Below are 13,376 nucleotides of genomic sequence, written 5' to 3' on the forward strand. Positions count from 1 at the left end.
AAATCTATGCTATCGACACAGCTTCTGTGTGTACGAAGGTACACATATCTTTGGAAAACTAAGATTCTTGTAATTTGATTAATATAAACTGTTTTGAGACACAATCACAACAGCAGCAACAATAAATGTCTCTGTCAGACCACTGATACACAAAAACACTTACGAAACGGAAGCAACTCACCTCATATGAAGCCTCATAGTAATCCACTGATCCATAACATCCTGACAAAAACAGTCTTATTACACTGGCAAAGGTCCAAACAATCCAATTATGTAAAAAAGTTTAGTCCAACTTTCAGAAGAGACCAAGACCATGCATGTAGTCCAAATAGTTCAAGAACAGCTTTAATTTTACTTTGTGTATGCCTTGGCTAGGCCTTTTAAGCTAATTTTATAGGAGCTTTATGTTATGAGAATATACAGAAAAAACACACTAACAAGATGTTTACGGGTTTGATTATATTTACAGATACCCCCTGTATCACAGCACACAAGAACAAGACAATTACAGCTAAAAGCAGCACAGTGTGACATTATTTTCCTGCTGCAGGGTCTAGCAGATAATTCTACTGAGTTCTCAAGTGCAACCATTTTACGTCATCGACTCAGAGTGCATTGTGCATGTCACGTCATGGCGGCCTCTGTAGGTTTTAAATATGTATTAAATATTAAGGATGTTTTAAAGTAATGAACATATTTAATGTGTTTCTAACAACGTATCTTAGTAAGAGCAAACTATTGTGTGTTAAGTCCTACAAGTCTTCACAGTCGGGGTGAGATTTTAAAAGTGCTATATTAATAAAATTAATTGAACTGAATTAAAACTAAATGTAATGCAAAAAATGAATATATATTCACGTGAATCATTTTCATACAGATAAAACAGCAGTACATATTTAATATACACTCTGCTTCTTTAATACTACACTTCACACATCAGTTCCTCAATAATAGAGAGAAAGGTTAAACATTCAGTTTCTGTAACGAACATTGCATCCCACCTAAGGGTATTGATTTGTCGAGCTAGGCTGCAAAGCAAGCTGTGATTGGCTAAGCCAGGTCAAGTTCTATGGTGAGTTTGGGCTGTGCCGTTTGCAGTGTGTTTGTTGTTTTCTGTTTCTCTCTCACGCCTGGCAGGTCACTGAGGAACAAGTACTCCAAGTTCCTGAGAAGTGAAACAGAAACACACACACACACACACACAGACACCCACAGACACACACACACACAAGACCTGACAATGCGACTTTTAAATAATAGACATTTCATTAATAGATATTTTAATTAATAGAGCATGAAAGCAGCTCTGTGGTTTTCACCTACCTCAGGTGATGAAGAGCGATGATGCCTCGGTCTGTCACATTGCCACAGGAGACAATCTCCATTGTCTTCATGCTGTTCTGCAGCTTCTCCGTCTTACTCAAGCGCTCCAGACATGCATCTTCTATATATATACACTTTCGCAGCTTTATCTCCTCTACATACTCCAGACCATCTACACAAACACACACACGCACGCACAGGTGGGAGGGAGAGATTTATTTACTGTACACTCACTAACTACTTTAATAGGAACACTTCTACCCCTGCTCATTCACGCAATTATCCAAATCAACCAATCACCACACTGAGGTTCATTCACTGGAATCTGAGATTACAATGGGCACCTAAACCTGGTAGGTGACGATTGGGAAAACACCACCTGTTTTTTTTTCCAATCTTCAACTGTCAAGGAGTCATGTTCACTTCCCATTCATTTGTCTCCAGTATACCAGGGACAGGTACCAAAGAGTTTCTGCACATTAAGACAACCTGAAGTCATCAACTCCAAGGAACTATTGTAGTGCAAAATGTTTACAGATGAGATGCTCCGGTGTGTGTGTGTGTGTGTGTGAATATTATCACAGCCGGAGTCAAGCCAACAACGGCAGGAAATAAGTAATAAACCAGTAATAAATGGAAATAATATTTGTCTTGCTTCAAAGTGACAATTTACTGTAATGATAGTCATATTGATGTGTGGAAAAGATTTATTCTTATAACACAGGAGATCACAGGAGTTAATTACATCCTGTAAGAATTTCATACCTGGGGCTATGTATCAAAACACATATTACCATTCTGAGTAGTGAGTCAGATTAGTACAGTACAGATTAGTGTTATTGTATTTAGCATGTGGTATCCGGTTTGGGACACAGCCTTGAATTCTCCTTGAATATGTTGGCCAGTACAGGATTCCGTGGAATTTTTTTTTTTCTGTGATTGTTTGCGATGAAGCTTGGAGAGTTTTTTGTTCTTTTTTTGTGGAAAACTACATGAATTGGTGAAATTGCAATTGCATGAAATTGTTCCGCACAGTCTTTCGCAGTGATGGTTGTTGGTAAATGAGCCCTTTTAGCTGTACTCGTGTTCAACACACGAATCGAAGAGGGCTTTGGCTGAATGTGTGTCGTGACGACATCACGAATCAAGGATTTGATTCCATGACGATGCGTCTTGGCCCAAATCTGCAGAAATTCTGTGGTAATTTTGAAAAAGTGCAAGCTCCTCTGAATATTGCGGAATTTGCTTGACTTTGCATTCGTTTCTGTGATCGCAAAATCTCTAAATCCTGGAGAGACTGGTATGTGTCTACTATAAAATATGTTAAATTACTTCTACAATTAACTTGTGGGTGAGAAGTGCACAGCACAACTGACGTTACAAAATGTTCAATGTTCCAGCATCCAAAACTGACAACTGACGTTACAAAATGTTCAATGTTCCAGCATCCTTTTGTAACAGCTGTTACACTGCGAAAGCTGCTGCTAACAAAATGCCTTTTGAGCAGCTATGAAGTCAGTGTGTACATTGTGAAGTGTTTACAAAAAAAACAGTAAAAACCCGTATCTTTCATTTCGCGCGTAAGCCCTGTTTATGACGATGTCTTTGTGATTTGCATGGATGTATTTGAAGGATTTGATTCTGGATGGTAAAAATGGTGAAGAGAAGAAAGAAGACTGGGAGAACAGTCGAGCAGGGATACTGTATCAGGATCATACACGGTATCTTAACAGTTATTGTGTGAAGGCGTCACTCACCCAGGTAATCGAATCCCCGGTACATGATGCAGGATTCTGTGGCATCGATGGCCTGGATTTGATATCTCCCCAGCGGCCCGGTCGGAAGTCCGTTGTAATCATGTTGCCACCGGTCGAAACCACGGAAACGAACTTTGGCCCCACACCTTAAGAGCCATTCGGCAGCTGCACGGTCCGGACCAACTGCCTTAATCCGCTCATAATCAACCCTGGAAGAAAACACACAATTAAAGTTTTATTTAAAAAAAAACCCTGTACATCATGTGCACCAAGAAAAGGCACAAAATGACATGATCTCTGAATCTGCTCTTATAACAAACCATATATTTTAGCTCCTCTCTGGGAGGCAAGACAGATATTTATCATAAAATTCTAACTCCTAACCACATTCCTAACATTTACTGCTGCTTAGTAGAACTCTGACGGAGTTAGCAAATAGGAAGTGTCTATACATTTAATACAGCATCACTATGAAACATGGCAGTGGAGTACTGTTGTGTGAAAATAATCCATGACGGGGTTGTCGTTACACCCCTGAACAGCATGTCCCAAAGTGTTTTATTCTTCTTATACCACAGCGATCGCCGAGTATTGACATTTTTAAATTAATTAATGAATAAAACTTTTTTTTAACTGTTTATGGTTGCGTTTAATGTTGTGGAACATACGCAAGACAAGTTAGTTCCTGTTATCATCATTCTCATCATTCACCAGTTTCTTTTTTTCCTCTTGAACTTGAATAAGACAACAAAAAAAACCCCACACACAGCAGAAAAAGTAAAGTTCTCTGTCCTGAAGACTTTCCCATAGCAGAAAACTTACTGACTGCTAAAAAGTACTGGCGCAACACCTAAGACTCATTCCATCAACGTTAAATAAATGTCTCCTTATAGAATATGCACGACTATGATCGTTATATCATTATACATTTTTCTTTGTTAAATAGCATGTTTTCTGATTGTGTTTATTATTAGGCTTAGATTACGTGGCGTCCGGCATACAAGTCCCTGTGTATGAGCTGTTGCTGTAGAAACTTTAACGCATTAGGACAAGCACATTAATATAAACATATCATTTGAATTACAGTTAGAATTGCTGCCAGAGCCGTGCTGCTATAAGTAAATTTATACTCACTGTCAGATTCAAAGATTCAACAGAAAGGGTGAGACAAATAGAAAACCTTTAAATGTGTGAAACACATTAGAGAAACAGTACATTAAATTTAGAGTTTGAAAAGTAAACATGCGCTACTGATCCATTGTTCTCAGTAGCCCCTTTTACAGTTCCCTCAGACCTGATACACTTCTGTGACATGCATTTTCAATAAGCAAAGCAAAATAATGAAAAAGAAAGTTTCTTATACATTATGGCTAGGTTTAGTATTTTTAAAAAATGATTAAATTGTAGCATGTAACGTATATTCGTGAATATATTACACAATCTCATAAAAAAAAATCTAATTTAAAAACCTGACAACACCACTACAACATGCTATTGGCCTATAAGTATAAAGAGAAAGTAAAAAATTTAATTTTTTTTTAAAAAATATGCTGCACTTTCTGCTTTGGTCATATCTCCTGATTTTTGCAGTTCTCTGATTATTTTGTACATGTAAACTCAGTCCGTGTAACAGATTATAAAATACCATGTTACACAAATGTTTCTTTCTTCTAACAGTTTTATTGTAACTCTCTGCACAGAATACAGAGGTGACTGCACTTTGTGCAGAACTGCTCTGTGTAATGTCTCACCTACAGCCGCCTCGGTCACGGCTGTGAATCATGTGAAACATTGTTTAAACCCCTGAAGGCTTTTAGCATCACTCTGTAGATTGAATTAAACTCCTTGAATGAATGGGGAAACATCTTCATGATTGGAATGCAAAATGATTATTTAGATTTGCTTTGTCGGTTGGGTATTTTCACATACATTAGATTCATCATATCCATCTGCTCCATATCAAAAAGGAGAGACTGAATACATTAGGTCCCAGTTAACGTTTATAGGACTACATCTTGAGGTTTGAATTAAACCCATTCAAATCAACTGAGCAAATATATGCTAATATCTATAAGAACTCAATAATAAATATAATAACTTGCAGAATAATGGCTGCAAACTTGTTTATGATAATTTCTGCCCAAACATCTCTGCTGAAAAAAAACCCCCAATAGAAACCATCACAGAAATTCTAACGTTTTCCGCTACAAAATACCATTACAAACCATCAGCTAACCATTACCGGTCCTTAATTGTCTCCACTAGACATAACATGCCACCACTAGAAGGCAACAAATTACTAGTAGAGACCCACAGGAACCATTACGGTTTCCATTAAAACCAATACAATTGCCATTATAGCCATTAAAACCATTTTTCCCAGTAAATATAAATACATTAAAGTATTGTATATTTACATTAACTTTCACTGCTTTGCTCGAGTTTCTAGCAGTTAGTGAAAAAATCGAGTTTGTGAAAATTTGTTCATTTAAATCGAGTCACAATCTATTTTTAATCATGGTACAGGGTAAAGCCTTGCACTGGTTCACCAGTGAATCATGGGTGTGGAGGTAAAGTAGCTAGCAACAGCTGCTATTGGTTGTGTATGTCTATTATGCATTTTTACTTGTTAAAAACGGCGTTGAGCCAGCCCCAGAATGCTCTGCTGCCCCCTGGCGGTGCACACCGGGAGTGTGTGTATAAAACACACCGCGCTGTCACACTCAGCACTCTCATAACTCCTATTTCTGGAAAACAGCAAAAACAGATAACTACTTCCGAGTTACTCTTTAAATAAACCACACACAGGTCACTATAAATAATACTTTATACCAGTAATGGCGGGACGCTTTATGTAGCGGTGAGGCTTTCCAGTTAGCTGTATAGAAAACGGCTCGTTTCTCTAGACTTCCGGTGTCCAGTAATGACCTCTAGTGCTCAGAAAGAATCCTGCTGCGGGGTTCTGCTTCGCGTCTGTGACTAAGTACAATAATTCAGTGTAACTTTCCCGAAGATTGTTTTTAGGCAATGGTATGATTATTTTACAGAGCAAAATATCCTATCAGATTGTCCTACCAGTATAAAATAAACAGGTAGGATAACTTTACAGTGCAAAATACCCCCATCAGATTCCAAGTCCACGGGTAAGTATTAAAAATTATGTGCGTGTTGTTCAGCGCGACGCAATATTGATGTGCGCATGCGCAGTAAGCCCTGGTAGGACAATCTGACGGGCAAAATGAAATGTCAGGACACCGGTTTAAGCCACAAAAATCAATGGATTCTTGGGAATGTATTCCGTTTCTATCACAGCCTAGATATGAACTTTAAACAATATATATATGTGGACAGACTGAGATATCTTTCCGTATGTTGCTAGAGCTTAGAAGCAATCCACAAAGGAGGCTTGGTCATTACAGGAAAACAACACAAGTAGTGAAAGCGTCCTGCCTTTCTTCACACCCAACACAGCACCTCTGCTTTGTAGAATAAAACAGTATCGCAATGTGATAAGCACACAGTCAATTCCGGTACAATCTTTTATACCGTAGGCATTTACTGTACTAAGTAAAACGAGTACATTTCCTTCACATGAGCCGCAGTTATCAGTACACCATTTCCAAGGCAAGCAAATCCATACCAAACTACACTCGGCTAAGAACAACAACATATTAGTGTTAGATCATCCTATTAAATTTACTATTTACACGCAGTGACTCAACTTGTATGAAATGTAAATTCAAGACATACAGTAAGTACAACTCCGAACTCCGACAAGTATGAACTCCGACAAACTCCACTAGTGTTATTTACATCTCCGCCATGCACCACTTTCATGACCTTTCACCTCACGCCAGATTACGTCAGCACGTTCTGATCTCCCATTGGTCAGTTCACGTTAAGCCAAAGCGCGTTATCTACACATAGAGGTGCAACTATCCATTGTTTACTACGCAAACCAAAGCGTCTAAACAGATATAGATACACCACACACACTTGAAAACCCCCGAAATCACAATCTAAGTTTTCTGGCTTTTATTATGAATATGTCGGCCTTAAGGTTATCTATAAGCTAATGTGCCTCAAAACAATGACAAAATTCGCATTTAGAAGATATATGTATTAAAAATCTACAGTCTCTCTCTACCACCAATACAGATCAACAACTTTGATGACATCATTCTGCACTTCAGCTTCTTGTCAGATTTTCTGTCCAATCAAATTCTCTTTAGAATCCAATGCATTGTTATTTCTCGGGCTTACATCCATAGTACGAAAGACAGCGTTGGCTCTTTTTAAGTATTAAATCTTGGTTAAAGAGGAATTGTTTAACAATCCTCGAATAAATTGTTAACTTGTTTAAGATTTTTGTGTTTATGATGATATAGAAGGTCACATGGCAATGCTAACATGCCGGATGTAGTATGTCATAATGCACATACTGTTTCTATGGCAGTGCAGTACGTACGCTCATAGTAACGCATCATTCGGTTCTTTTTGGTTTATTAAGTGCATCATCCGGGTATTTAAAGTGTACATTTTCTCTTTGGAATTTTCAGTATACACACTACTCACACTATTTATACTACAAAACAGCATGGAATAGTGCACAAGTACGCAAATTGTGATGCACATAGGCTATTGTTTTGGAGCACACTAGTTTATAGATAACCTTAAGGCCAACATATTCATACTAAAAGCCAGAAAACATCCATTTTGATTTGATGGGAACTTTATGATTATTAATTAAATTGCCATCAGCCACAGCCCTCAGAGGCCACGCCCCTTTAAAAACCAAGATGACGTTATTTTGTACTTCAATTATGTATTCATGACTTTTTTTTCGCTTGCTAATTATTATTAATTAACTATTTGTATTTTTTAAGAGGTGGTGGGTAAATTAGTGCCACATATATATCTGTGTGGATTTAAAGGGTGTGTAAATTAGTGGCATGTATTCATCCCACGAGTTTTAAACTCCCAGAAAACTGTTTATATTTAAACTGTCTGTAAGTTACACTGTAACATACAATCACATATATTTCCCCCGTAAATTAGAAAACTTTGAGTAATATTGTGTTGTGTAATTTTAAACATGACTTTTCCTTTAATGTGCTGACGGAGCTGTGCAGGACTCGCTGAAGTCCTCATAGCATTGCTGCTTTTGTTGGCTTGACGAGTGAGTAACGCAGGCTCGTGGCAGGCGAGCTAACAAGCTAACAGAAGCGGTTACAGTTTAAAGCCTACAGTTCTCGAGGTTATCAGTGGACCTCATAGCTTCATGGTTCCTTTCCAACCCAACCCCTTTGTGTGGAAATAGGTAAAGAGGCGCAGGGGATTTAGCGCATACTCGCTCAGGCAGGAGGATATCCTGGGAGGTAGACAGACGGACAGAGAGGTAAGACGTCATGCTAGCGGCGTTAGCTAGCTAATTTCTGGCTAACGTTAGCTAGTTGCCGAGACGTGTCGTTTCGCCTCAGCTGCTATTTAGCATCTATTTGTGGGTTTGTACGCAGGTGTGCACTTCTGTGTACTGTTTATTGGTGAATTTTCAACTGAAACACTATCAGACACCTCCTGTCATACCTGTCAAGCACGTCGCAGCTAGTTAGCTGTTAGCCGAGATAGACAACGTTATCTGCTAGCTAGCTAGCTAGCTAGCTAGTTATTTCATGGTGGTACTTGTGTATCGGAATCTCAACTGTGTAAATGTCTGAGAATAATATTACACATTCATGAAACTGCTTGGGATTCATAAAAGCTCTTTAAAACCCAGAAAAGAAAGGATGTTTGGACTTGGTCTAAAGTAAGATATCTTAAAATTGTTGTAGTCAGGGACGCCAAACAGACGAATAAAATTAAGTACGTTATTTAAAGGTGTGTAGTGATATATTTTGGCTACTTATTGGAATAATTATATATATTTCGTACATTTTCTACCCATGGAACTCATTTTTATTCAAAGTTGCATTATTTATATCTACAAAAACGTTGATAATGACTGGTTGTCAGCATCAGACACACACCCTGACTGAGTTCCCCCCAGACCCCACTCTGTGAACTGTGGACTTAAAGGAACAGATAATGAAGGTGTGTATTGTGTTTTTAAAAGGGTTAGCACGTTTGCCTCACACCTCCAGGGTTGGGGGTTCGAATCCTGTGTGCCTCAGTGGAGTGGAGTTTGTATGTTTTCCACGTGCTTTGGGGGTTTCCTCCCCAAATCCAAAGACATGCATTGTAGGCTGATTGGCATTTCCAAATTGTCTGTAGTGTGCGCGTGTGCGTGCGTGCGCGCGTGCCCCCGTCCAGGGTGTCCCCATCCTTGTGCCCTGAGCCCTGGGATAGGTGTTAGGCTCCCTGCAATGCTATGTGGTAAAGTGATGGAAAATGGATGGATGGATGATTGGAAGCCCCAGGTAATAAACATGGTCAGCTCTTTCGCTTGTCTTTAGCATATCTCTAAACATATCTTTTTTTTTTTTTTTTATGCGGTATTGATTCCACTAAAAATCTGGGAAGGTCTGGCTTCATAAGCAACTAACATGACTGAATGGTTAACAGTTACCTTTTAATGCTTAACCATTAATGATTTGTTCATGACTAATGAATGGTGGTTTATTTACTTAAAAAAAAATAAGTTAAACACTTATCTGACCAGAGAGAGTAAAATAAAATAAAATAAATAAATCTATGCAAATGTTCCCCTTTCTGACTTAATGTCTCCAGCCCGGTAGCTAATCTTTGGCTTGATGAGCTACCTTCAGCTAAATCATTTCTGTAAATATGGGGTTGGGTAAGACACAGCAGAGGATTTGCTACAGAAGATGAAGTGGTTCATATTTAGGAAACTAGAAATGCTGAACTACAGTCAGTCTTTCATACACTTATTAATTCTGCTACAGTGATTTATTATTAATTATTTATTTTGAGATCTCTGGTCTGCTGAATATTTTGTGGGGTCACATTGACTTATGTTTATTACCTTAAAATCAACTACAAAGCTTTTCTATTTTCATGTTTTTAAAGTGCTCTAAAATATTGAAGGATTGTTCTTGAAATGAGTAACAACGAGGAGCAATTTCCATTTTGAAATTACTCTAAAGAATATTTTTTTAAACCATATTTTTAGATTCCTCCAGGTACTCCGGTCTCCTCCTCTAGTCCAAAGACATGTATTGTAGGCTGATTGGCATTTCCAAATTGCAGCGGCAAGAGGGCAGTCAGAGAGAGCAAGACCTGAATTGCAGGCTTTTCCACACAAATAAGACCAAGCGTGATCCGTCACCTTTCATAGCAGCACTTTCACGATGCACAAACATTTAAAACCAAAGCTCGTATTCGGTAAGTGAATAACTTTCTTTAGAATCATGTTATATAATGTTTCATGAATGTTCTCGTTTTTATTTTACATGGTCTATCATATTCCTTATTTGTAATTCGAAATGGGTTCTTGTTATTAGAACAAGAATAATACTTAGATTAGTTGATTGTAGAAAAAAAATAGCTGAGATTATTCAATTGTGTAAAAAAAAAAAAAAAAAAAAAAAAAGATTTGTTGCAGCTCTAACCCTAAGTTCTGTTGGTTCCTGTTTGGGCTGGTTGTTGTTTTTAAATAGCAGTGGAAAAACTCTAAGTGGCCATACCCTCACACAAGGTGTGTGTGTGTGCCAAAGTAAAAAGCTGTTTATTTGTCACAGCCATATATCAGGCTCTAACAGTTCCCGTTGTGTACAACGGTGACTCAGTGTACTGCTGCCGCTTTGGCAGGGTGGCGGAGCACAGCAGGGCGTTTGCAGAGCTCGTCCATCTTGTCTGGCAGAGCAGGAAGAGCCTGTGCTTTGTGCATGGTGTTCATGTTAAGTGTGGGGTTTGTAAAGACTGCTGTGTCTCCTGCTGGCAGGGTGCTGTGTATGTGTGTGTTGTGTGTTCCTGCTGAGTGGAAATAGTGTCTTCAGGACATTTGCATGTGGTGTGTGTGTGTGTGTGTGTGTGTGTGTGTGTGTGTGTGTGTGTGTGTGTGTGTGTGTGGGGTGGTGTGTGTGTGTGTGTGGGGTGGTGTGTGTGTGTGTGTTGGGGGTGTGTGTGTGTGTGTGTGAAGCAGTACGGTCACACGTCACAGTCACTGTTCCCTCTGTCTCAGCTGTCCATCCACTCAGACCGCACCCTCACTGCCTGCATACTCAGCTGTATGCCTCTCTTGTCCTCCAACCCCATCAAAATACTACAGAATAGTTGGGTTTCTTTCTTTGTGCTGTGAGAAGCAACATGGTGCTTTTCTGTTTTTCTGACATGTGTTTAACATTTATGTTTAATTTCTCTAAAGCTGTCCCATCACAAAAAGTTATTCAACAGAAATTTTATTTTTTTATTTATTTTTTTATATATAGGGACCCAGCTTAACAAAAGGGTTTTAGTGTGTTCATTATTTTCATCCACACTCATTCCAAAATGAAAATCATTTATCTGGGCATTTCATTATTGATAAAATGTAAAAAAAAAAAAAAATTGTAGTTGGTGAATTTTTTTGATGCAGCCAACTGTAAATTGGTTAACAAATGGCTGATTAGTCAGACAGTGTTGGTTTGCATGCAGTACTTGCTTGTGCATCTGATACTTTTGTATGCTTTTCTGGCCACAAGCTTCAGGATCGTAAATCTAGTGCACACTATGCGATTTTAGCCCATATTTCCCAAAGGCAACTGCTCGTGTAGTGTGAATGTTTCAGCAACATGATTTTCTCAGTCTGTGAGCAGTCTCCAAGGCTCTGATATTTTCAATCTTATTTATTTATTTATTTATTTATTTATTCTTGTCTATGAATTGCATTCTGTGAACCCTTTATGACTAGTGGCAAGAACAGTGCTGAGAAACAGCCAGTGAGAGTCCTAGAGGAAATCATGAGGAAAGCACTGCGGTCATGTGCAGGAGAGGTGAAATGTATACACATGCAACGCAAAGATTTTTGTGATTGTTGCAGCCAAAAATGCTTGATTTTGCTGCAGGCTTATTTTTCAAAATTTGCAATGCAACTTGGTCATGTTTTTTGTGCTTTTTTTTTTTTGTGGAAAATTACTTCAATTGGTGAAATTGCGTTTGCATGAAATTGTTTCGCATGGTCTTTTGCAGCGATGAGAACTTTTCTAGCTGTACCTTTTAGCTTTAGTCACGTTTGACTTGTGAATCGAAAGGGGCTTTGGCTGAATGTGCGTTGTGATGACGTCACGATGTGTCTTGGCCCAAATCTGTAGAAAATCTGTGGTAATTTTGACAAATTGCACGCTCCTCCAAATACTGCAGAGTTTCCTTGATTTTACGTTAACATCTGCGATCCTGGAGGGACTGACAATGATCTTGCTTCCTTATAAAGTTGTCATACCCAAATGTTAAGGAACATTAAAATTAAACACAGTATGATGTACAACAGTGTACGATGATGTTTTTTGCATTATACCTCCAGTTCTTTTTGCAGAACAGACAATCCATGCTGTCCATGCCTTCCAAATCAATATTTCCTCAGTGTTTTTCTGTTATTTCTCTTTTTCTTGTTTTCAGACAAAATATTGATAAGCCCACAAAGTCACACGATGGACAGCTCACTTATTTTGGCGAGAGAACCCAATTTCTGGAAGCTTTGTCAGGGATCTCTCCAGGTGAAGGACTGTGTAGTCTGTCTACCTTTTCTGCGCCAGTCTGATTGGCTCTCCACACCTCCGTGTATACACACTTCCACGTGCTGGTTGCCAACAAGACCATTTTAAATGCTGTAACACTGGATTGATCCCATCTTTAAAAGTTCTTTCAGAGCTTGGTTGAAGCAGAGAGTAAATGAGAGATTCTTGCACGTTTGCTGACGAGATACTGGAAAACCTCGGCTATCTGCTATCAGTCGCGTTTCACCTTTCTGTGAAATGTGTTTCTTGGCCATGTTCATTGACAAAATGACACTATAATGAAAGCTAGAAGTCTGGTTTGACCATTTGAGTTGTCTCTCAGGGTGGTAGGATGAACTAGAAACCCAAGTTTGATTGCTTTGGGCCAATTGTTTTTAGTTTTCCAGTAAGAAAACTGCGCTCGACCGAGGGGACTCCAGAGCTGGAGTTTGGCACCCCTGTTCTTGAAGTACAGTTTTACATTTACAGTCTTGAGAATGGCTGAGTTTAGGGACGTGTATGAGGTCATGCACAGATGTGAATTGGGCATTAAGTCTATAGTGAAATGTTAAAGGGTTTGTGAGTAGCATACATTTCTCCCCAGGTCTCTTAAACATTTTTAGTTGAGATGGACTTATATTGATTT

General features: G+C 38.7%; 2 protein-coding genes across 7 annotated transcripts in view; one reads left to right on the forward strand and one right to left on the reverse strand.

Annotated features, from left to right (window-relative positions):
- Positions 1-895: 895 nt before the first annotated feature.
- On the reverse strand, positions 896-6,944 carry dmac2l (distal membrane arm assembly component 2 like). Of its 2 annotated transcripts, XM_017463932.3 has the most exons (6): positions 6,831-6,938; positions 5,913-6,059; positions 5,707-5,827; positions 3,081-3,289; positions 1,324-1,495; positions 896-1,165 (listed from the first exon to the last, which is right to left on the reverse strand). In XM_017463932.3, exons 3-6 carry the CDS (start codon positions 5,814-5,816, stop codon positions 1,051-1,053), a joined length of 606 nt encoding a protein of 201 aa, XP_017319421.1. In that variant the 5' UTR covers positions 5,817-5,827; positions 5,913-6,059; positions 6,831-6,938; the 3' UTR covers positions 896-1,050. The 2 variants fall into 2 exon arrangements, with proteins under 2 accessions (XP_017319421.1, XP_017319420.1); XM_017463931.3 differs by lacking the exon at positions 5,913-6,059 and having other exon boundaries at positions 6,831-6,944.
- Positions 6,945-8,212: 1,268 nt separating this feature from the next.
- Positions 8,213-13,376, forward strand: part of klc1b (kinesin light chain 1b) — a 47,993-nt gene continuing 42,829 nt past the window's right edge. For 2 of the 5 annotated variants that reach the window (XM_017464123.3, XM_053679787.1), the window contains exon 1: positions 8,218-8,478. The gene's annotated coding sequence lies outside the window, so the exon portion shown is untranslated. Of the gene's footprint in view, positions 8,479-13,376 lie in introns of all 5 variants that reach the window. The other 3 variants (XM_053679789.1, XM_053679788.1, XM_047154076.2) reach the window with 3 other exon arrangements.

Source organism: Ictalurus punctatus, chromosome 3 (genome assembly GCF_001660625.3).
Source record: "Ictalurus punctatus breed USDA103 chromosome 3, Coco_2.0, whole genome shotgun sequence".
NCBI classification, from domain to species: domain Eukaryota; kingdom Metazoa; phylum Chordata; class Actinopteri; order Siluriformes; family Ictaluridae; genus Ictalurus; species Ictalurus punctatus.

Coding starts and splice junctions, on each gene's coding strand:
- dmac2l (XM_017463931.3), bottom strand. CDS start 5,816: ATGAGAGTGCTGAGTGTGACAGCGCGGTGTGTTTTATACACACACTCC. Junction 1,496..3,080: donor CCGGGGATTCGATTACCTGG/GTGAGTGACGCC, acceptor GTGTTTGTGTAG/ATGGTCTGGAGTATGTAGAG. Junction 1,166..1,323: donor ATCGCTCTTCATCACCTGAG/GTAGGTGAAAAC, acceptor TTCACTTCTCAG/GAACTTGGAGTACTTGTTCC.